The following is a 23,500-nucleotide window of genomic DNA, read 5'->3' as shown; positions in this document are numbered from 1 at the left end:
TATCAGCACACAAGACCACTTCCAGTAGAAAAGGCTCTTTAAACAGAATTTCAAAATTCCATGACAACAGCACAATCCTTGATCTCAATGCATCCCACAGACATCCAGTACTATTTGCTAGAAAATGCTGGTAGATGCAGGCTTGGCACAGACCACGGCACACATAAGTATGCAGATTGTGTATTCCTGGTAGTTTAAAGCCTCTGGAACTGAACTTTACAATAGTTGTCTAACCATGTAATTTAGGGTCTCATATAGATAATAGAAAGCATCTATAAAATATTAGCAATTACTTTTAGTCCAAATATTGTGATTTAAAGCTACTACAAAAAGTTTTTAACTGGTTATGAGCCAGTCTGAATTTATTACTTATGCCTTTATATGACCTATGTAAGTTAATGAAACCATCCGTTATAGGATCAGCTATTTCTGTACAGTTGTTCTTAATGCCTCCCAGTTAAAAATTTTCTTTTTGAGATTACATTTTGTGATTTATATGGTGAAATCACTACTGCTTTTCTACACAGGGGCCTCCAAAACTAACACAATGTAAAAGTTCCTTGTAGTAGCTTTAAGTTTTTCTTCACTTCCCTGATGTTGGTTTTGAATTGGGCATGCTTGTCCTTGGAAATTTATTCTGAAAATCAAGAATTTAATTAGAAGAACCAGTTATTAAAAAGAAACGTGTCGGTTGTCTCACTCAAACAGGTGAAACAAAACTTTGCTCCCACTGATTTTATCAGCCTCTTTGAATGTGAGCCAGCTCAAGAAGAGGGAGCTGAAACTGTTATATCACTCCAGACTCAGTCATTTTACCTTAAAGAAATCACCAGTGAATGCCATATTCAGAATATTTTTAAATGTTTTACTTTGACGTTAGACCAAGGCCGGATATTTCATGGCACAGTTGGTCGGAACACTCTTGTCACAATGTTTTTAGAGTGACAGAGACACAGATTGTCCCCACAAGCATTGTCAAAGCCATCAGTCTCTGGCACATGGAGCGGGAGGAGACAGAGAGACGCTGTACTGCTGCCAGGGGAGTGCTGACTAAGATTACAGCATGGGAATAAACAAACAAAATAACAGATTTGTATATATTTCTCATTTTCCCTGGTGGTCTGAATAACTCACTAAATTTGTTACCAGCTGCGTAATTCATATATTGAATATTTTGGCAGTAAAAAGAGACCCATCCCTGTAGATACCGGGAGGACACAATCTTTCAAAACTTCAAAACTTATTGTTTTGCATCTATATTTAGCACAAGTGCTTTGTCACAATTCTGAATTTTATTTACTGACAGACAACAGAGGTTATATTTTAATGTCTTGATCAAAATGATTGCAATTGCAATTCAGTGATCCCTGGATATTGGTAGGCACATCTCCCTACCTAATCCTACACACTTATAGCACAGACAGCCCTTTCTGACAGGGAACTGAAGCTGCATTATAGGCTCTCCTCACAACCACCAAGACTCTTTTGAGAAAACAGTAATTTTACCCTGCAGGACACAGGAGTTGCTGGTTAACGAACCAACGGAGGCAGCGGCAGACCACCAGCAACCCCCATTCTCACTCAAGTGCTGAAAGTGTTCTAAATATCGTGTACTAGCAAAACCTAAACCGATACAGATTTCTTAAAGTTTGTTTTTTAGGTGATCGCTTGTACTCCTGTGGGAGATGTCAATCAAACATGCCTACACCATCTGGAAAAATGCTCTAAGCAGCAAGATGGGCTGTTTTTTTTTTAACTAGATTTTCTAATAGTTATGAACATTTATTTTCACTCAGACCTTCTGGACTGGATTCTTAATGAGAATCTAAACTTTGATCTCCTATGTGCATGTTTGCTATTTAAAGCCATCTTTCCAGAGGCTTTAAAGAAGCTGCCACCAGCACTGCTGTCACATTCATTATAGATTGACATGTGATTGATTACCAGCACTAATGTAGTCATGCAATGTAGTCATTAAAAAAGGTAGATCAGATTTAGGAAACAGACACATTAGTGTTATTGATGGTCGCACTTAGTGTAATTAATCTAATCACTGTGACATGATAGTAATGATTGCACACACAATTATCACTGTACACCCTCATACATGCGCACGTATGCAATCAGGCGCATAAAAACATTCACACACTTCAGAGTGACACCTACACACAACTTATTTTTTCTCAACTTTTTGAAGTGCACGACAAGGTCTTGCAAATAGCTGAAGCATATGCTCCCACGTTCAGGGCATATGAGCTTACGGACGCTGTTTGAGAGCGGTCGCTCGCTGTTTGTTCCCACCGGGTCATTAATCATCGTCCATGGGTGTATGGTAATGGACTCCAGACCCTGAACACACCTATCTCCTGCAATTATGAGCCCAGTGAGAGGTGAATACAAGGTGAATATGATTTCCGTCTCTCAGGTACTTCCTGGTTGATGGTGTGATGAGTGAGGTTCTCCCCCTGTTGTGATTTCACAGGGAGCCTTAAGCCATTAAAGCTTAGCACTGCTGGATCCTTTTTCCAACACTTAAAAAGAAGAAGAGGCTTTTATCATTCAAGAAATTCAAGTAGCAATGCAAAAAAACAGCCTCTTTCAAATACTGAATCATCATTTCACTGAATAAAACAGTGTTAAATACTGCATAAACCTATAAAGATTTCTTCCATTTCTTTAAAAAAAAATCTAAAGTATGAAGAGGTATCAAGGTCATTTACAGGCTTGGAGAGCAACAGATTACATGTAATGGGATTACATAATCAGGATACAAAAAAGTTAACTCTATTCCATTACAGTTACAGATAAAAAACATAATATAATATAATATAAATATAATAGGACTACAGTTTTACAGTAAATAAATTCTATGCTACTGTGTGCAGTGTGCACACAGTTGCCAATTCACTATCATGGCCTCTGTGGAAATTTCACAATTTCTGTCGCACACAAGCATCAAATGTTGGCCATGGTCCACCTGGGCACGGCTCTGCACAGCTCAGCGCAGTAAAAGTGGTAACGGAAATGCAAATCAGCACGGTTTGATTCGGCGCGGGCAAAAGTCCTCTAAGATGTGACACCGATTACTTGACCAGCCTGAGCCCCATTTTGTCTGTCATTTTTCATGTTCGTGACCAGACATCAGGATCAGCCTTAGGTCCCGGCTGGGTTATAGCACGGCTCTTATCCCCGTTCTCCTCCTGTCCTCCTGGGTTGGTCCGCTGCAGTGCATCTCGGTGATGTGAGCGCATGGTCCAAAGATGCTGTGCGCATTGTTGATCATCTCAAGGTCCGCTGCTCTTTAATCCAAAAAAAAAAAAAACAGATTAAAAGATAAAGGTAGCAACATTTGGAGGAGCAACCGGCCGCAGCATTTCCATGTGCTGCTTCTGAAATGAGAGAACATACACAAATGACTTGTGTGGGGATGTGGGAATGACACGAATGATTGGTTTGATCAAGTATCACAAAAAGCAAATTGTTTGCAGGACAAAGCACAAAGCACAATTAGGTAAATTTAGTGGTGCACTAAAGATTGATATGGTGAAAGGAAATGGGGTGATGAGAACATGAAAGTCGATAAATCTTTGCCAAGCGCAGAGATGTTACGTAAGCTGACATAAGTTTGACAGTATAAATAGGTGATATGTTGCATTCCTTTCTTGCGATAAAGCAATATAACCAATGATATTTAAAAAAGAACCTTTTTTCAAGGTTGTTATGCATGATTGTTGACACACAGCTGCAGAACCAGTAAAAATGTCAGGAATGGAAAAAAGCGTTGAATTAGTCAGAAATAGTTAACTATGTTGGTTGTCCCTGTATCAGACACACAAGAAACTGACAAACCTTTGTCACAATTCATTTTTCAGTTCCCTATTGCGATCCAGCAGCCCCCAGACAAAACCATTTTAAATCAAAATACATTTGGAGCTCCTGGACAGCAGTCTTAGGGGGAAACACTGTATCCAATATCACCCTAAAATGAAAAGGCGTACTCAGATTGACTCATTTTGTTTCCAAAGTGGCTCTTTGAGTCAATTCTGTTTTATCAGAGAAACAGAAGCAACACTGGTAGACTTTAAAAGTCCTGCACACCCACACAAGTGTTCTCAGTTATTCTGTTTGAAGTTGGGAGGAGCTACAGTATGCTGAAAGTTTGCTCAAGTCACCAAACTTCATATATTGATATACTTCATATATATTCATGAAGGCATAAGTTGCTCTACCTTGGCAGATGAAACTAAACTAACAGGAGCGTCAGATGTTAGTCAAGCACTGTTGGTACACACCCACACAGTCCTGAGAAGAGCTTTAATCAGCCAATATAAGTGAAAACACCTGTGTTTAAGCACCATGAGCATGAAGGGTCTTTAATGTTCCCGGTGCTCTCATAGCATCCAAATTATTTTCTAAAATCATATTTGTGAGTTACTGTGTGAGCCAGAAAACTATTGGAGGAAATTTACACCTATATCTTGCGCCCTGTGCCTGGGTGGTATTTAATTTCAGCGTTGGTTTATTAGCCTTTTACTATAAGCAAACAGACAAAGTGTTTACATTGGAATGATGCAAGCTATGAAGTCAAGTCTGTGCTATCCAGGGAAAGTGAAAAAGAGAAGACTTTTAACTTGGGAAGTTACTTTGCCTCTGTGGGGAGTTGATCATGGTCTGTCAAAGTTTCCTTGTACTGTTGGACTTAATCAAAACCCAGCAAACAAACTCTGACAGGTTTCATGGATAGATTTTAGAAGCACAGTCGCACTCGGCTCCCCAGTCCCGCAAACTTCTCTTTAATCTCCTCTGAGATCTCATGCCGTGGTCCTTAGTGTGTAGATGGAAATATTAATTCGTAAAATACTTGGAAAATAAAGTTTAGTCCTTTGAGGAGTAAAGCTTACTTTCATATTTGTTTTTGGTATATTCTTCATAGTTGGCTGTTTGAAGTTTTACTGTTATATCATAGCAGGTTAGTTCTGTAGCAATCTGTATGTTGTGCTTCCCCACATTTTTTGTTATTAACTTCCTGTCCTGCCCCATCCACCATTATATTTCTGGTTAGCATCATATAAAGCGCCTTGTGTCACTTTGAAACAAGGAAAAAATTTGCCTGTTTCACCTCAAGTAGTGGTTGGGTAATACTTTTCACCAGTAGATGTCAGTAGCTGCTTCAACACTTTAGTGACTGTGGTAAAACCAGTGGTGAACCATGACTATTAGAGCTGGGACTTCAGTTCGGCCACAACTTTGTCAGACGCACAACATTTTTGCTGGAATAACCAGTAGACAACCAATTACATAGTGACGACAACACTAAACAATGATAGCAGATTAAGTGATGTTTTAATAATTGCCATTTATTCTTTTCCTATCCGTTTGTTTTGTTTTTTATCATCCTTATTTCTCTGTTTCAGCACCACACACATAGTTACATGTAGCATACAACCCCAGTTTATATCCCCATATTATGTCTGTCTACCATCAAAGCTCTGTCTACTGGAAGTAGCTTCAGTGATGAAGATTCATGTGTTTAAAAAAATATTTTCTGATCGACTCAAGGACACATGCAATATCAGTCTATACGCTGCGCGGCTAAAGCCCGCCTTGAAAATGGCAGCACTATCAAACTAACCACCTAGCTACAAGCAATATAGCGCTGGCCTTCAGGAAGTTTTTAAGGGGATGATTTTTGGTCCCACCCACTGTACATAAATCAAAATGTGACTGGATAACACCCGGCACTTTCTGAACAAACACAGGCTGTGTGTATCTGTCCTAACCAATGAGTGAGCCGGCTCTAACCTTTCTCTGCCTAGAGACAATAACAAAAAAAAAAAAATCTGATTAACATATAACAGTAACCCTTTAATTTCTGAAGCTTCTTTTCTTGATAGAAAATGGCATTTAAATTAGAAATTGAAGAGAATAGCCAAATAATTGAATGAAAGAAATCAAATAACATTTTATATATGATATGTTTCTCTGAAGGCTGAAAGGCCCAGAGGTTCCCCACTGTGTAAAACATAAGGCAGTCAAAGAGTGCTGATACTCTGAGAACAGAATTAGATAATAAGAAGAATGATAAGAGTAATAAGTTATAATTACAATGAGAACACTATAATCTAAGAATGTCTTTCTGTTGTATTTTTGAGTGCACAAGCACCATGTACTCTTCAGTTTATTCTTATTTGTGGTGTTTTTATGTTATTAATGGTAGAAAATGAAGCAGCTACATAACACTAACTTCAATAGCTAATCTAGGCATGTTAAGCACACAAAATGTAGACTGATAGTCTCATACAAGCATAAACAGGGCTTTTATGTATATAACAGTAACATTAGTGACCTGACTGTAAAATTGTATTGTTCCTATGTAATACGTGATATATTAACAGTTTGGATTTGAGTAATCTCAGCAGAACATGATAACCAAACACTCACAGCCACGCTGGTAATTGGGTTTTCCAAAATGCTCATTGTTTATTAACATAAACAAAACAACCTTATCAACCTCTGTTTGAACGCCCACTGTTTTATCATATATGAAAAAATTATTCCATGTGACAGAACAATAACAGCCTCTGAGCTCGTAACCCCCATGCTAAAAACTGTGAGATACTATAATGCATGAATGTAAACAAGCCAGGAGTTGTACCTTTTATTTATTTTTTTTTAACAGAAATTGAGCCATTTTAATGCAAGGAGTGTTTTACCAAAACAAGGTACTCATCATCAATATTTTGCATGTTTTGCGCCGCTCATGAAAATTGTGATTGGTTTAAAGAAATACAGACAAGTCAGAATGATCAGACCTTTCACCAGCGCAGTGCAGAAAGGTCAGAAACCTGGACTGACAATTTCATCACTGTCTGTGCGTAACAGAGTGGTTAAATGTTGCCAAATGATTTGTCAAATCTTGACACAACAATAAATAGTTATTATAAGATAATCAAAGCTAAACTCATATCTACAGTCAAAGTTAATAGCGGGGTGAACAAAGGACAATAGCAAGACAACGATAATACACTGTTGTAGTGTTATTCTTAATTATTATATTGTCTCTGTAGTCATACAGTTGGCTTGATTCCCATTCAGTTTTAAGAATGAGCACAAATATCACATTTAAACTGTGACCATTTGTTCCATTTATGCAGTTGTCCACGGTCATGCTGCATAACAAAACCTCATTATTAGGTTTGTAAGTATTTGCTTGAATGTTGCTGCTGTGGCCCAGTTGTGTGGCTGCAACTTCAAACGGCTCCCTTTGCTTTTTGATGAAACTCATTTAGTCTTTGTCGGTGCGGCTGCCCCGGGGCTTGTTGCAAAATGAGCTGTTGTCAGCTCTATTTTCAATGTCATATCATTGCAAGGCTGGTCTCAACAGTGGCTCACAACTTACAAAGAAATTGGCCCGATTTATTGAGCCACCATTTAGCAGCTGCTAAATATGATCATTCTGTTCTCTTTGTGTTTTAAATCATCTTTGTTTCTGGTTCTGCCAAAGTATATTAGTTTTTATGAGACTGAGATGAATGGATTTTTTAATACACTGAATAAATGTCATCCTTGTAACATGTACAAGGATTTAAGACAAAGCAAATTCAAGATACAAGCTGCAGTTTTAGCCCTACAGCATGTGGTTATATTTTTATATTTTACAGAAAATCATACATAATTTTAAAACCTGCATTATTTTTGGCCTCTAGGTGGCAGCATAAACAGTATTGACATATTACTTTTTAAAGGTCCAGTATTTAAGATTTAAGGGGATTTATAGGCAGGATAAAGCAGAAATGAAATAAGATATTCTGTGTGAATATGAGCGTGAATGTTTGTCTCTGTGTGTCGGCCCTGAGGTGAGCTGGCGACTTGTCCAGGGTGTCAGCTGTGATTGGCTCCAGCCCCCTGCAACTCTTCAAGAATAAGTGGTTATGACTTTTAAATGAATGACTAAATGAATGAAAGTTTTTTTTAGAGTGCAATTAGTATTAGTGTATAAAAATAGGATCACTGATTATTGTGGTTATTATGTGGTTATCATTATTATTATTGTGTTATAAAATTAAATGAAATTGCTTTATGTAGGGGAAATTGCAGTAATTTGTAATTTTCTGACTTATTTGTGGCCAGACAGCTAAACAATGAGCTGAAACCTGCTATGCAGCTCTGTAAAGAAACAAAAAAAGAAAAGAAAAGAAAAACCTTGATATGAAAAAATGTCTGTCGCACCTGCTGTAAGAAAACACATTCAAACAACCTCTGGTGACAAGCGCCGCTTCAAATGTGACTGCTGTTAATAGAAGGCAAAGAGAAAAATGGGCAGGAAGGACAAGAGCTGCTGATTATGCCGCAGATCAGCCAGAATCCCTTCAAGTAATTAAAACAAAACAACCGGTGAAGCTACACAGTGTTTGTGCTGCAAATGTTATTTTTATCATCATCATCAGATTTTCACATAATTGATGGGTTTTTTTTATTTTTACCTTGTGTGTTTTAATATTTCAAAATAAGCACTGATAAAAGATTTTTTACAATAATGAGCAACATCAAAATGTGTGTGTGTGAGAGAGAGAGTGAATATTTGAGTACTAAACAACTAAACAGGCTGTATAGTCACATTTTTACACTGCTGTGATCAAACCATAGGCACAAGTATTGCAGATCACACAGCCTTGACTATAATAGAACCCTGTGTGATTTAAACATCATTTCATGGAACATTTTCTTTTAACCTAAACAGAAAAAAATAAGCTTTGTGTTGGTTTTCATACATTTGCTTTGGTCCTAAACAAAGACAAAGATATTCCCTGTTGCTATGCAACGTCCTTTTGCGTCTTTCCAGCATCCAGTGTAACGTCTGACACTTCATCCTGTCTCAGTGTAGCCATTTGAAAGTGCTGAAGTTCATCCAGCACTGCCACTGTTGCATGTCTGGTTACGCTAATATTAAAAGCAGTCTCAGAACGGCTCCTGCTCATCCCTCTCCCGGCTCATTATGTTCTTTTTATTGGTTCTTCAAATGTCACATTCGAATTGAATAAAATATTAACATGCAAATGTGCACAGCCAATAATGTTAAATGGTTAGGGTTTTTTTTTTTGTCTTTCCTAACAAAGTAACAGGTGAAAGTATTTTAAATGTGTTTGGCATTTAATTAAAGCATTAAAGCAGTAGCCTGGTTACAAACTTGTGAATCCCTGCACATATTTTTAATTTAGTCAGTAGTTCTGCTGTTACACTCATTTGCAGCTGCTTCTCCTCACATTAGCATAGAGTCGTCGTCTTCCTACATAGCTACTTAGCTTAAGTCATATACATGTGCACTAGCAGCCTGGTTTTGTGCCTTGTCTTAGTTTTGATCCTATTCAGGATCTGATGCTTACACACAACATGAGAAACCTAACGAGAAACCTGATGCAGGATGTAAGGCACTGCCCCAGGTAAAATACCAAGTATTTAGAGAGTCCCCATCTGTTTGCGGTTCTCAGAGACTCTGTTCTTTGCCAGCAAAGGATGTTCAGAAACCAGGAATGTGTATTCTGGTTTTCTATCAGAGTCCTTCGGGTAAAACACATCCTCATACCTACATGACAAAATAGGTCAACTGCCAACTACCCCAGAAATGACAGCAGCAACAGACCTAACTAACCGAACTATGTCACATTACGTTGTAAACGTCACCCATGCGATGGAAGAGACAAGACGCAAATCATGTCCATATCGAAATTTAAGTAACTTAGAACTTTAAATAATAAAACCTGGTCTAAAAGGTGAAAGTCCTGTCCTGTGTTTGTTTGTTATCCAGGTTTCTGGAACTAGGATATGATATTCCAAACACCTGTTCACACCAGGATACTCGTGTGCATTTAAACACACTCATATTTCTTCAGTTGATGTATGTTAACAGTACCTATGGCACCAGATATCACAGCTTCCATTTCTACCAAAGAATGACTCTGGCTGGATGAATGTTGCACAAACCATTATTATTGCTGTGCTTGCTTTATGTCTAATGTGGACAAGGCTGCTGTAAGCACTGATTTGAGGTGTTAGGGATGTTATGATTTTGAGAAACATGCATTTTTCAAAGCCCTGGTATGACTCCAATCGTGTAGAAAGCTATCATATGATGCACTAGTATTAATTTACAGAAAGTAATAAGTAATTTTTAAACCTGTAATAATTTTTTGCCACTTGGAGGCAGCAGAAGTTGTGGAAACAACTTCCTTGCCTACACATCCACCAGTTTCAAAGCAACATTATCATTCATTTGGAGTCATGTAGTCATTGTAGGTTCAATGTTTTCTCACTTTTAGCTCTGTTTTTGGTCTCTACCAACGCGTGAAGAAAACACCTGGTTCTTTAATTGCTAAATGCTTCACTAAGTTCACCGAACGAGATAGCATTTGCTTATCGCCCGGGTCCCCTTTTGTAAGGTGTCTTTAAAAACACGTTGACAACGCTACGCTCATCTCTGGTTCAGTCAGAGGTTCAGATTGATCCACTGTTGTGCTCATTGGCAGCTGTTTCTCTCCAGCTTAAATTATATTTCTTAAATTGGTGTGAAAAATATTAACTGTACCACAGCTTCCATGTCAATTGAAGAATGACAGTGGCAGGACTAATGTAGCATTAAGCATCAACAAAGTGTTGTTGTTCTATGTTTACTTAATGTCTAATGTAGACAAGGCTGCCACGCACAATGATATGAGGTGTTGTGATGTATGATTTTGAGAAGCATGCATTTTCCATGGCTTTGGCATGACTACAATCATATAGGAAGCTGCGGTATAATGCACTGCCTTCTGTAAACATGTTATCTACCCTCTGCAGATGTCTTGTGTTTTATCTTGGCATCCTTGCATCATATTTGTTCATACCAGCCCAGCAGATTGGCATATTTTCTGCCCTACAGTTTACTATAATATGCACTACATTCACCATATTTACACATGATCGTGGTCCGTGTAGCTCACTTGTGTCTTGAAGTTCATATACTTTCAAAAGCTGTTATTTCCCACCACTTTTAGGAGACACCCAACACGCCAAATTCCCTCAGTGCAGCTTGGAGAGGGCTGAATATAATGGACTGCATGTGTTAAAATCGTCTGGTATTATGTTTCAAGATCTGTCGGCATCTGATGTCACTGAGGCAAGCTGGTGACATATCAATAATAGCTTCCCAGTGCCACTCATTAGAGCATCCTCAGAGCACAAGCAAGCACTGATTGAAAAGAAGAAAGATAATGACAGTTAATAATAAGAAGGAAAGCTGATTAAGTCATGGCCAGGATCCTTCTCTCTGCCACTCTCCTCTTTCTCTCCCCTTTTCTCTTGCCTCTGCTCTCTCATTGAATAATTCTGTCACCAAGAAAATTGCCGCCTTGTCCTTTTGACACCGCCAAGATTAATTGCAGAAACATAAAGGTGTATATGGACCAATGCGTGATTGTTACGTTTTAAAAAAAAAAAGCCTTCGGATTTGAGATGTTGGGGAGGTGGGGGCAGCTTGGCAGCAAGCAGAGTGCAGGTGCTTTCATCCCCGTCTATTCACAGGAAAAATGCAAAACCCTTCTCATGCCATCCCAGCTTAATTTTACCACTGCTGTATGCCATTGTGTATGGGCTACTGCTTAGAATTACATCTCTTTTTTTCTGTGCTAATTCATTTCAGAATGAAGTAAGTGGTTTGTGTCTGGTTTCATTGTCTGCACATATTGGACTATGAAGTGTTTGGGGATTTATAACAGAGGCGTGATTGATAATCACTTTATTCCATGCAGTAACACTGTCTGTAAGAGAACAATACAACAGCAACGCCAAAAACACTCAAAAATCCCCTTTTACATGAGAGCAAGCGCTACTTTACAAGTCCTACAGCAGCAAGATGTATAACCTAACCAGCCAATGAGTTGATTAAGACAACGTTGCCACTTTGCACATTCTAATACGAGCTGGCTAAACGAAAGATGCATGTTTTATCATTTCCTCAGACTTTAGTTTAATAGCTTTTCTTCCTGGGGTTCACAAAAGCTTTACTTTGTGACAATGCACCAGCAGTCTATATCATAACACATAAACAGGACAAAGACTAGAACAAACACACACAAACAAGACAAGCTCCTGAAACATTTAGAATTCTAACATAAAAAAAAAAAAAAATCCACCAACTGACTAGAAGTTAAACAACCGAAATCATATTTCTATAACTGTTCAAGGTCTCCAGTCAAAAAGATGCTGTGAAGTAAATCCCATTCATGCATAGTACTGTAAGATGTTTGTTTGACTAAATTTGTTCTTGCTGTCAGTAAATACAACATTTCCTCCTATTATATTATGATATTTCTGATGGATATGAGTATTAAATAGAGAAGTTTGTTTTAAACATATAACCAAACTAGACAATGATGCATTACAATGACATTTGTTCTTTACCCACAATAGAGTGCAATGTACACTGCACTATATTGAGCCATTTGTATTTTCTTTATCTTACGCTTTGTAACACTAGACAATATTGCAAGTCAATAGTCAAGATGGGTTAGTTTTAAAGCTTGGACTACCTGTTTTATTTCATGTTTCTTCATCTTTGCACGTCTTTTAAATGATGTCCATGCTAATTTACCATCTAAAATACTGCCTAGTGGCTTGGTATCAAACACCGATCAATATACACATCTTTTATACAGAGCCTTGGATCAGGTTTCCTACTAGTGTGTTTTGAACCAAATACAATGCTATTCATCTTGACCGTTTTATTATTCCTTATCCATTTCACCATCGATTGCAATTCTAAATTCAACAGTCTATTGGTTGTGAATGCAGACATATATATTTTCGAATCATCCACATCCACACAAATACTGACCTTATTAAAACAAGTGGCAAGTCATTTGTGAAAAAGTTGTACAACAATGACCCAAGACAACTTTCTTTAGGCACTTCATGCCATGGTGGAGGCGCTAGTTTCAAAAACAGAAGCAACTTCTGTAGTGTGGAAAGGGGTTTGGTGACAACAAATTAGATGCACAACAAACCGTGGTAATATATAACAACTGCAAGAAGATTTTAAAAGCAAAAGGGGGCAATACAACTAACTAACAACAAACCTCAAGCAGAGGCAGTCAGTTGGGTACGAGGAGAGGCAAATGCCACACCGATACCCTGAAATATTGTGATATTATTTTAAAGCTACATCATCAAACCTGTTTGCCTATTTTAGATTGTGTCCTATCAATTAAATTAAATAAATTCTTAAACCACAATAATGCGGACTGAGCAAACTCCATTTTTTTAGCAATCAATCATGAAATCCACTGCTTTCTTCTCTTCAGTTTCTCTCAGCAAATCATCTGTCATTTAATTCAGAGCAGTCGCTGTTGAACATCTTTCTCTGTATGCATGTTGAAAATCAGCGGTTAAATTATTAATAGAAAAAACAGTATTTAATTTGTTCACACAATATTCTTATGTGTATTTTACTTAAAACAGGTAACAGCCTTATAGGTCGACTATTAGGTGGTGAGAACTTTCACATTTGTGGGTAGTGATATTATTTTACCAATTTTCCATCCTTGTGGACATAAACTTTCACTGAAACTTAAATCAGCAACCAGTGAAAGTAAGTTCCTTGGTTTATATCTGCAAGTTCTTGGCATGTTTTCCACTTCATATACTCACTCACTCAATGTTTTAAATTACAGTTATATTAAATTTATGAATAAACAGGATATTTTGTTATTTGTGTTAGAGGACATGGGCATGTTTGGAAATTTCAGGATTCAAATGTAGTCTTTCAAGCCATCTTAAAAGATAAGAAATGGTTTGTTGTGTGACAATGTTCTGCTCAATAACCATTTAATTTTATTGTGCGCCGTAAAAAATTATTTTCTTTTCGTCGATGCACAATGCGTGCTGGATAATCACATGAAATATGACTCTTCTAAAGCAGTACCCAACAAAAGTTCCCATGTCACTTTGTGAAATGTAACCATTTATTGGAGACATGTATCACAGTGAGAGACAACCCCAGTTTTATTTTGGCAGCTTTATAATCACTTGTGGAAAATTAATCAGTGTTTGCTCTCCCATTTGAACGGACGTGAAAGAAGTGATGCGTTTTCTGTTATCTCTGCCTGTCAGACAAGTAAATGTGGGAAATGAGATTTTAGCAAATTAGTAGGTAGCTTGAATGAATACAGCCCAAGTTTATAGCAATGGCAGATGTCTCCTTAATTGTGCTCAGATTTTAAGATGGATTGTGGATTGATTTATATTAATATTTGCGGAGATACAGGGCTCCGGTGGCTTGGTTTGTTTGGGCACATGGCATGTAGTCTGGCAAGGGACCTGTATCATGTCTCTCCCTCCCCTTTTATTTGGATGCTGTTAGCTGTCCAGTCATCGAATCATTGCAAGAGACAATTAAACACTTTTGCAAGATGTCAAGGCTTGGCCTTGCAGAACAGCAGTCGACTCAGACAAAGCATTTTACTCCCAAGTCAGGATTTGTTAGGCGTTAATTGAATGGTGTCATAGAGGCTGACATTTTAGAGCTTGATGTGTTTAACAGTAAAGAAAAAGTGCTCACATGAAAGGGACAGTTTGGAAAGGTTGTATGAGTGAATTAGCCACAGTAGATGCCACTTGGCACGCTCCCAGTTTGGAGAAGCAAAGAGGGGCACCAGCATGGAAGCTAAGCAGTGTACTGGTGTGTATGGGGTCAGCAACAATGGGAAGTTCAGATTCAAATTATCCCTTTAATGTGAGCACTTTTTCTTTACCATTGAACACATCAAGCTCTAAAATGTCGGCTTCTAACCACACCATTCAATAAACGCCTAACAAATCTTGACTTGGGAGGAAAATGCTTTGTCTGAGTAGACCGCAGTTCTGCAAGGCCAAGACTTGACATCTTGCAAAAGACTTCTGTGCATCTGAACTTACCAATTAAGACGCCAAAATCACACAATAAGACAAACAAGCTCATAGATCGAGGCAGCTGTAGATCAGCAACTCCGCTGTTCTGCAAGGTAAAATGACTGATTTTGCTTATGGAGTTTGGTTGGTTTGGAGAGAGCAATATTTGACTTGTATAAAGGTAGTTTCCCATCAGAAACGGCTGTCTGATGATGGGGAAAATATTCTAATTATAGTGTTCACTTGAACTGAAGGCAAGCCTTTTTTAAGTGGCTCCGAACAAACTAATCTGAACTATCACTTTAGTTGAACTGCGTCTTACAAGTTGGCATTTCGCAGCCTGGTATTCAAAAGTAAAGTAAAAGTGCTCAACTCATTTATAACATTAGTCACTGTCAGAGCTCCATTGAAGCCAACACGTTCTGCCGTTTGGCATTCCACTTAGCATGATTCACTTGTATCTTGCAGTGGTCGCTGCCACTGCGAAAATATGCAGGGTATGATGGGAAAAAGTCTCACGATTGACGACGACATGCACTTAACACTGAAAAAATTCCTTGACAAAGAGGATGAGCGATCACAGATCATAATCAGTGCTGACTTGACATGATATTCACCAAACAACATTACAAACTACAATCTAAAATGACTGGACTCCTCTAAAATTTCGGTATATGTCTATTTATATCTGTGTCTGTGTAGTTTTTCCATATCCATAAGTGATCTGCTTCCATGTAATGAAAGGGGAAATGAAAAAGGAGCAGAACTGCAGGATAATGACACAGAAATAACACTTCACTCTCTCCCCGCAGCTACATATCTGTTATCCCATTCATTCATGTCTTTGATGAAACATTGATTGATTCCTTTTCTTATACTTCAAGCAGACAGGTGGCGATGAAAGATATTTAGTCATGGTGGGATCCTTATGAATAGGTAAACTGACGCTTGAAATTTTGCTGGAGGTAACACCTCTCTAAAGGTATTATTTCTGACTCATTCACACACGCAGCACATGACGCTATGCACTATGTTAAGTCATGTAGGTGTTTAATCAATATTTCCTTTATGCCTATAAATGAACGTGCCTGTTAATGTTTATAGAAACAAATCAGTTATCTCGGCTTACACAATTAATTCTCTATTATACCTATCCATAGCCAACACAGGTGTCTTTGTGTACCCACACCATTTTGTCCAACAAAAGCCACAGAACAGGTGCATGGATCGTTCTAATCCACGCTGCTCCCCCTCCACCTGCTGTGATAATTAATGAGGTGTTTTAATACACAGTGAAAAAGCTCCTGCTCCTTGCAAGTTGTCGAGTAGCCGTAGGAGTCAGCAGCAGACGCAATGGGGTCATTGTGGATCTGAGGTTGATGTTTCTACTTCCCATTGTGCTTTTGGATTCTAAGCTCTTGCTCTACAGAGCACATTAGGTAAATGCAGATAAAGGGCGATGGGTATTAACTGCTCCCACATAGTAGCAATTCAACAAAAGAAAATGGGTTAATCTGTGCAGCCTCAGTTGTAAACAGAGTTATATGCCATGCTGGACTATAATCAATACTTATACTGAAAGGAATAGTTGTTATGTTATTAAATTGTTATCTGAAGTAGGGTTATATAAGATGCTTACAGTAGATGGCGATCAGTAAACCCCCGGTTTGTAGAAGCAGGAGGAGTGGCCGTGTAGGAAGTTAAGCGATGTCCTCAACATATTTTAGCCACTTCAGCTCACCTAAAAAAGTCAATAAGCTAAATTTGGAATATTGTCACTGTTTAGTTTTACTCCCAAGTAAAGTTTTGAAAGGTGTCAACAGCTATCAGAAAGCCTTTTCTGATCAGAAACCGCTGTTACATGAGACAAATATCGCTCGCTCCAAAGCAACCAGACTCCTTTGGCAAAAACAGACATTTTACCTTGCAGAACAGACCAGAGCAGAGTTGCCGGCCTCCCGCTGCCTCGATCAGTTAGACTGTTACAGAATAGAATAACAGAATAGAATTGCTTTTATTGTCATTGTACACAGCACAAGGAAATTAAGCATCAGTCCTGTTTCACACAAATCAGACAACAGTTAAAATAAAAAAGAAGTAAGAAATGCACAAATAAAAACATATAACACCTAAACATGTAATACCTACATGTATAACCAATGAAAACGATTACAGCTTATTGTGAAAAGATAGTTTATTGGTGTAATAGGATCACCATAAAAACAGTAGTGTAGCTGGTATTACACTTCTGGATATTGCACACTGTTGAACATTTGCAGAAAAGTAGTGGCTCATTGTTGTGCATTACAAATAATGTGCAGTTGTATGTACACATATGTGCAGGTTCAGTATATACACAGTGGAAGTAAACATGAAACATATTTTAAAAGCTCACTTCACATTCACCATAGTCACACAATGATGCAAACAGACTAAACAAGGTGTTTTGCAAAGTAAAATTACTGTTTTTCTTTAAAGAGCCTGGTTGTTTTGGTGAGAGTGATAATGGGCTTGTGTAACAGCAGTTTCCCATTGGAAATCTCTTTGCCTTGTCAGGATCATCTTAAGCTTTTGTGGGGCCCTGAACTGAATTCGATTAATATTATTATTATTTATTCCTGTTTTATTAATTATTTAGTAGTATTAGTATTACCAGTAGTATTAGCTTGTCAGCCTGTACACAAAATATTGTGTAACAAACATTTCAAACTCTCTTTGGGGCCCACTGGTGGTCTGAAGGACCCCACGCAACGTAGTTTGCTGATGCCTTGGGCCGGCTCGCAGGTGTTGTTGTGTAACTGAGGTAAGAAAAAAAAATCATTTTTGTGTCTCAGGTCTATCTGGGATTGGAAAAACTTGAATTTAAGTTCAAGTAGTCCTTGATAAACAAGCACAAACACAGCACACTGTCAGGGCACCAGAACAAAGTACTGGCGTCATTACTCTCACTGATCAATGCAATAACCTTCAAAAAGTCTGTCTAACTCGCCTCAGTAAGTCAAAAGTGTGAACCACAATTTCTGTGGTACAAAGCCTGGTGTGAACTATGATGGTAAACTAAAAAGGGTATTTCAGCAGTAATTATACACATTCAGTTTTATGCTTTAGCAGCCTACCTTTGTGGATTGTAGCAACTTGAAATTACATCCCGTACCTTTAACGTGCTATTATTATTTCAGTAAAAGCCAGTCAGCCAGCTGGATTTCTCTTAGTTTGTGTGAGATTTCTCCCCCCGACAGTTGAGCTGCCATTTTTTCTTGGTGACTCATCTAATGCAAGACAAAATTATATTTTTTCATCAAATAATATATAATGTTTTATATAAAGTGGTTCATCTGAATTGGGTAAAATGTTTTTTAAGTTTTCGTAAAGTCACTGGGTAAAACCAGCTTTCGAGTTCAAGTGTGTTATTTCACCAGTGTGCAGGTTTCCGGAGAAAGAACCTGACACAACCTGAACTGTAGCTAATCCACTGTAGGTGGAGGGGAGTATAATCATGTATATTTGCACCTATTTGTGCAGTGAATCCAAGCTACACTCACCCTTTGGAGGAATTTACTACTTTTTAATTTTTTGCAACAATATCCCCTATTTGTGTGTGCACTAATTACAAAGAAACTGGACTTCTAGACATAGCCATTTGTCATCTTTTAACAACAGATTGCACTGATGTGATTTCAGAATTTCTCCAACAAGGACAATTTATTATCAGACGTGATAGACTGGATGAAAAAAAAGAAAACAACCACTTCAAGCACCCAAATCTGCTTTTCCTCTAATGAAACGTCTAATTAAATTTAATGAAAATCTATTGGAATAAATAATAAGGACTGCTGTGCATCAACTTCTACAGTCATATCCAAAAAAATTGAACAAACTTGTCTGCAAGTTTAAAAGAAAAGTTTGTTTGAACCTCATCTCTGTACTGGAAGTGTAGTGCAGGTAGATGGGGCCATAGAGCAATTCAAGGCAGGGAGGAGCAGCAGGTTGATTTGAAGGACAAACAGTCAAAGTTATCTTCTTCTTTATCCATGAAACTGACAACTATCAGTACAGCTGAATGCCTTTGAGCAAGGTCACCCAGCCCCATGTGGATGCATACCAGCCTGCTCTGATGGCAGACATTAGAAACTTTTTAGAGTTGGCTATAAATACTATGATAGAACCCAGCAGCACGACACAGATTGTAAAATAATGATGTTGCATCTGTCTTTGCAAACATAACCTCATCAACAAGGGGGCCCACACAGACAGCACCCATTTATCAGTGTTTTAAAATAACGTTGCTAAAATAAAGTTTAAACTGAGGACTGAAAAAAAAAAACATACAGGCATTTAGTGGAATCAACTTGTAAACATGAGTTGAAGACTTTTGACTTTAAATAATGTACTGTTCAGAGTTCAATCAACTCATTTAACTGAATTTCTAAAGAAACATCAGTATGTTAGCAAACTTCCCAGCATGCATTTAGTTTGAGAGTTAAAACTCTTCAGGGACCCTTCTTTTTTATTGTTTGAAGAAAACATTTATGATGAAAATTTTCTGTGTGTCTCCAGTACACTTTAAGATAAGTCACAGTTTCTTGTTTTCAATAGAACAAAAACATTGTGAACAATGATGAAGGTTAGTATTTAATTCAGTCGCTACCGTCTTACTCTTAAACTTTAATAAGTTCTCAGGGAGAAGGTTCACATATTGTCTTTGCTGGAACAAAGTAGTTCCAGCAGAAGTTTCTTTGTGTAAAATGAAAAACTGAGAAAATGTAAAAGAAAATCAGACTTGTTTGGAGTGTATGTTAATGTGACTGATGAGGTGCTGGTTCAAATTAGACCTACTAAAATAAGTTTTTAACTGGTTATGAAACACTCTCAGTTAGCGAGACCATCTACAAGAAGGCCACCAGGTCGGATTCTCCTTGAAACCAAATTCAGCCTGTGTTTACATTTTACCAGGAAAAGTCACAGTAAGCAGTATGTTGCCAGTCAAAAAGAAGCAGGAGATTTTTATGTAGAAGATTTACTTTTTGACGTTGTATTTCGTGGTTATTATGGTGGAAACGTTACTGCTTTTGTCCACAGAAACCTCCGAAATCAACAAAATAAGAAAGTTTGCCATCGTACCTTTAATATCTTAAGCTTAGTGAACATGTTTTATCAAGTACAACTGAATTAAGTTTATTTGACTAGACAAGTGTATGTTTTAAACCACTGCAAAATTACCTCAAGTTGTATACGGAAAAGGAGGTTGTACTTCAACAATGAGATTCTCAGTGAAGTGACTTGGAGTGGGCAAACTTTTTAATGGAAAACTTTTTTTGTTACAGTGAATGGAACTCAGAAGGCTACAAATAATCATACGGCTTTGTCTATTTAAAATACACTTACGTTCATTCATTCTGAGCGTTATCTCATTGTGCAGTTTATTAAAAAAAAAAAAACAGCTGTGTCCTTCACTACAGAAATAATAAACTTGGTAGTTGTATAATTGTTCTATTGATCTGAATTAAACTTGACTATATTGTTGAAGTGTTGAGGACTTCATAGAAAAGGTAATACATTACAGTGTTGTACTGTGGCCCAGGAATTATAGATTTCATCCCTTTTGTGATTGAAAATTACATTTTGTGTTATTCCTCGGTACCTTGGCCTCATCCTACTTGTTGACACTCATTATTGCTGTTTACTCACTCAAGGCGTCGGCCCTTGAGGTGGCACAATATCAAAGCATGCATCAACCATCTCATCATAAAAACCCTCTAACAATACACTGAGCTGCACTATTCAAAATAATGACTCTTTGCTCTTTAGCAAATTGAATTCAAATGACCAAATGTCCCCAAAATGCTGCAGATTAAATTATCTTAAAAAAAAAAAAAAGCAGCATTTCTGTTTCCAAAATAGCAACACCACAGGCAGTGACTATAGAGTGCAACCTTATTTCAATGCTAATATCTGGAGGTTATAGGCTGAAATGGGGGAATAAATTCCCTGTCAGGATGTTGGGCACACAGAGATGTTAATAGACTGATGAAAGGGTGAGAGAACTCCTGTAATATCCTGGGAATACCCTCTCGGTGGCAGCGCATGCCGCCGCAAGACTGGCACAGCAGCTGAATTTTAAAGCTGCATTGATCAGAATTTTCTGTTTTATCATGGAATAAATGTGTAATGTGAAAGATGTCGCTCCCATGGTGCCAAAACTCACAGAAAATTATCACTTAACGCTGCACTTCCCCACATCTCTACAGAGGTGGCAAAAGTACACACATTATAACATTAAATGTACGGATACTCGAGGAAAAATAAATCCTTTTGCATAAGTTTAAGCACTTATTCAACATCTGTACTCGAGTGAAAGCGAAAAACCACAGGCTCTGAAATGCATTCAGAATACAAGGACAAAAAGAAGCCGTCTGAAGGACATTTCTACCGACTGTTTCTGTCCAAAACAAACTGAACCTCACCTTTTCTCTGAAGTCACGTCTCCTTCTCTTGTTTGTTCATCCTGTTGCGCCTTTTAGATTGTGTGAATGTGAGAAATCTCATGGTACGGCGAGGGATTATCTTCTCTATGTGTTATTGTCACATTCTTTTAAGTTGAAAGTTTAGGGTTTTATGTTGGCGTTAACACTGATTTAACAAGCCTCAATGGAAAGATATTTGTGTTAAAATGTAGGGAATAGAAATAAAAAGTTGTTAGAAAAATACTCAGGTAAAGTATAGATACCTGAAAGCATCTCTACGGAGCATTTTAGTGTCTTTGAGTTTGTTGTTTTGGTTTTACGGTCCACGGTGTGTCTGTTGTGGTCCACTCTCACTGCTTCAATCAACCCCATTTTCAGCCGCAGCAGGCAACTGTTTTCTGCTGAAAAAGTCGTATTACTGCCACTGTGTGCTACCTGCCCAGCACCCAAACAGAGTTAAAAGAAGAGTGAATATTGCATTCTCCAGGTGGCCAGAAACAGGGCTTAAAATTAATGTCTGCTGGTTACGTAAAGAGGAATCTGTTTGCTGTTCAACTTTATGAGATGTTACTATGACAATGTTGTGCAGGTGGTTTGTTTTCTGCTTAAGTTCAGTAGAAAACAGGTACTTTTTTTAGTAATGGTACATGAATTATACCATGAACCTCATGAACTATTAGGAATAAATGTACAAGAATTAACAGTATGTCATGTATGACTTAATGCAAGAACAATACGTTAATTAATGCAATAACTAAAGTACTTTAATCACAGTTAATAATTATGTTCAAGTCTTCCTCATAGGTAAGCCTGCACTTAAAGGGACAGGGCAAAAATTTCCAAGTTGTTGTAAACATGATTAACTAAGCATTATTATTCTTCATGACTTCATCATATTTGTGGCCCTTCAAATACAGTGGTGAGCTGCCTTTCTTTAACACCGATGAATAATGTCAGATTAATGATGGCACAATTGTGAAATCTCATATATTAAGCATTTGCTGTTTATGCATTTATGATATATATTAATTTTCTTTTCCTGACTTAGTAATTGATAATTGTAATGGAGTCCAAAATTATTCTCTAATATGCGTTGTATTTGTATTTTTTTTTCCAAATAGATAATGCCTAAATATACAGAACAGTCTCAAACATGATGAAGTCAAGTAATGCTCATTATGCCATTATCATTATGCCAAATCTAATGAAGCATTGTTCTGCATTATATTTTCTTCAGTGCTCGTAGGAAATCATATATCAATATCGATATATATGTAACAGGACCAAATCAGGCCCACATCGGTCATCCAATTTATTGGTTGTGCATATATTAATAGCTCAGAAATCATGATGATCAAAATACCTTTATATTGCATTAATCAACATATTGTTCTTGTAATAAGTCATGCATGAGATAATTCTTGTACATTCCTGATAGTTCATGAAGAATTATATGAATGAATTCATGCTTTTTTTATGCATGAAGTTCATTATAATTCATGTGCCCTTACTATAACGTGTTACCACAATAAAAATAGAGTAAGTTATGTCCCTGAGGCTCTTCTCACTCCTCCTGCTTCTCACTGTATGTCAATACTCTTTGTTCTGTCTTAGGTGTACTTCAAGCGTGATGGCGAGCTGATAGAGGTGATCTCATACACTCAAGCCTCCACTAACGAGCAGGGAGGCAGCTCAGCGGGGGTGAGAGGGGCCAGGCCGCTCATCAGCCGCGACCTCGACGACACTAAGCTGCAGCGCTCCCTCTCCCTCCTGGACCCCGAAGGGCGGTCGGCACGTCTGTACACAGAGAGCCCGCAGCGCGTCCACACTCAGGGCCAGCAGGCCCACGAGCCGAGCCCCGCAACGGAGGTCATCCCAGAGACCGTGGTGAGCCGGGAATTCCCCCGCTGGGTGCACAGCACAGACCCTCTCTACTACTTCAGCCACACTCACCTCCCCCAGAGCGACGGCTCTGTGGTTGTGCAGGCCCGACTCACCTGGACCCTCAACCCTCAGCTGGACAACGATGCCCTGTTCAGCTGCGAAGTCAAGCACCCGGCGCTGTCCATGCCCATGCAAACAGAGGTCACTCTAGGTGAGCAGAATTCAGACTAACT

The 23,500-nt window shown here is 38.1% G+C and overlaps 1 protein-coding gene across 2 annotated transcripts in view; it reads left to right on the top strand.

Moving 5' to 3' along the window:
* Positions 1-23,500, top strand: part of igsf21a (immunoglobin superfamily, member 21a) — a 290,961-nt gene that overhangs the window by 232,902 nt on the left and 34,559 nt on the right. For both annotated transcript variants that reach the window (XM_084739312.1, XM_084739319.1), the window contains exon 6: positions 22,998-23,478. In XM_084739312.1, coding sequence (XP_084595438.1) covers positions 22,998-23,478 — 481 coding nt within the window. The remainder of the gene's footprint in view (positions 1-22,997; positions 23,479-23,500) is intronic.

Source organism: Lutjanus erythropterus, chromosome 2, assembly GCF_056507025.1.
Source record: "Lutjanus erythropterus isolate fLutEry1 chromosome 2, fLutEry1.hap2, whole genome shotgun sequence".
Taxonomy (NCBI): Eukaryota; Metazoa; Chordata; class Actinopteri; order Lutjaniformes; family Lutjanidae; genus Lutjanus; species Lutjanus erythropterus.
Note: the sequence above shows the minus strand (reverse complement) of the source record. Positions and strands in the feature narration are given on the sequence as shown.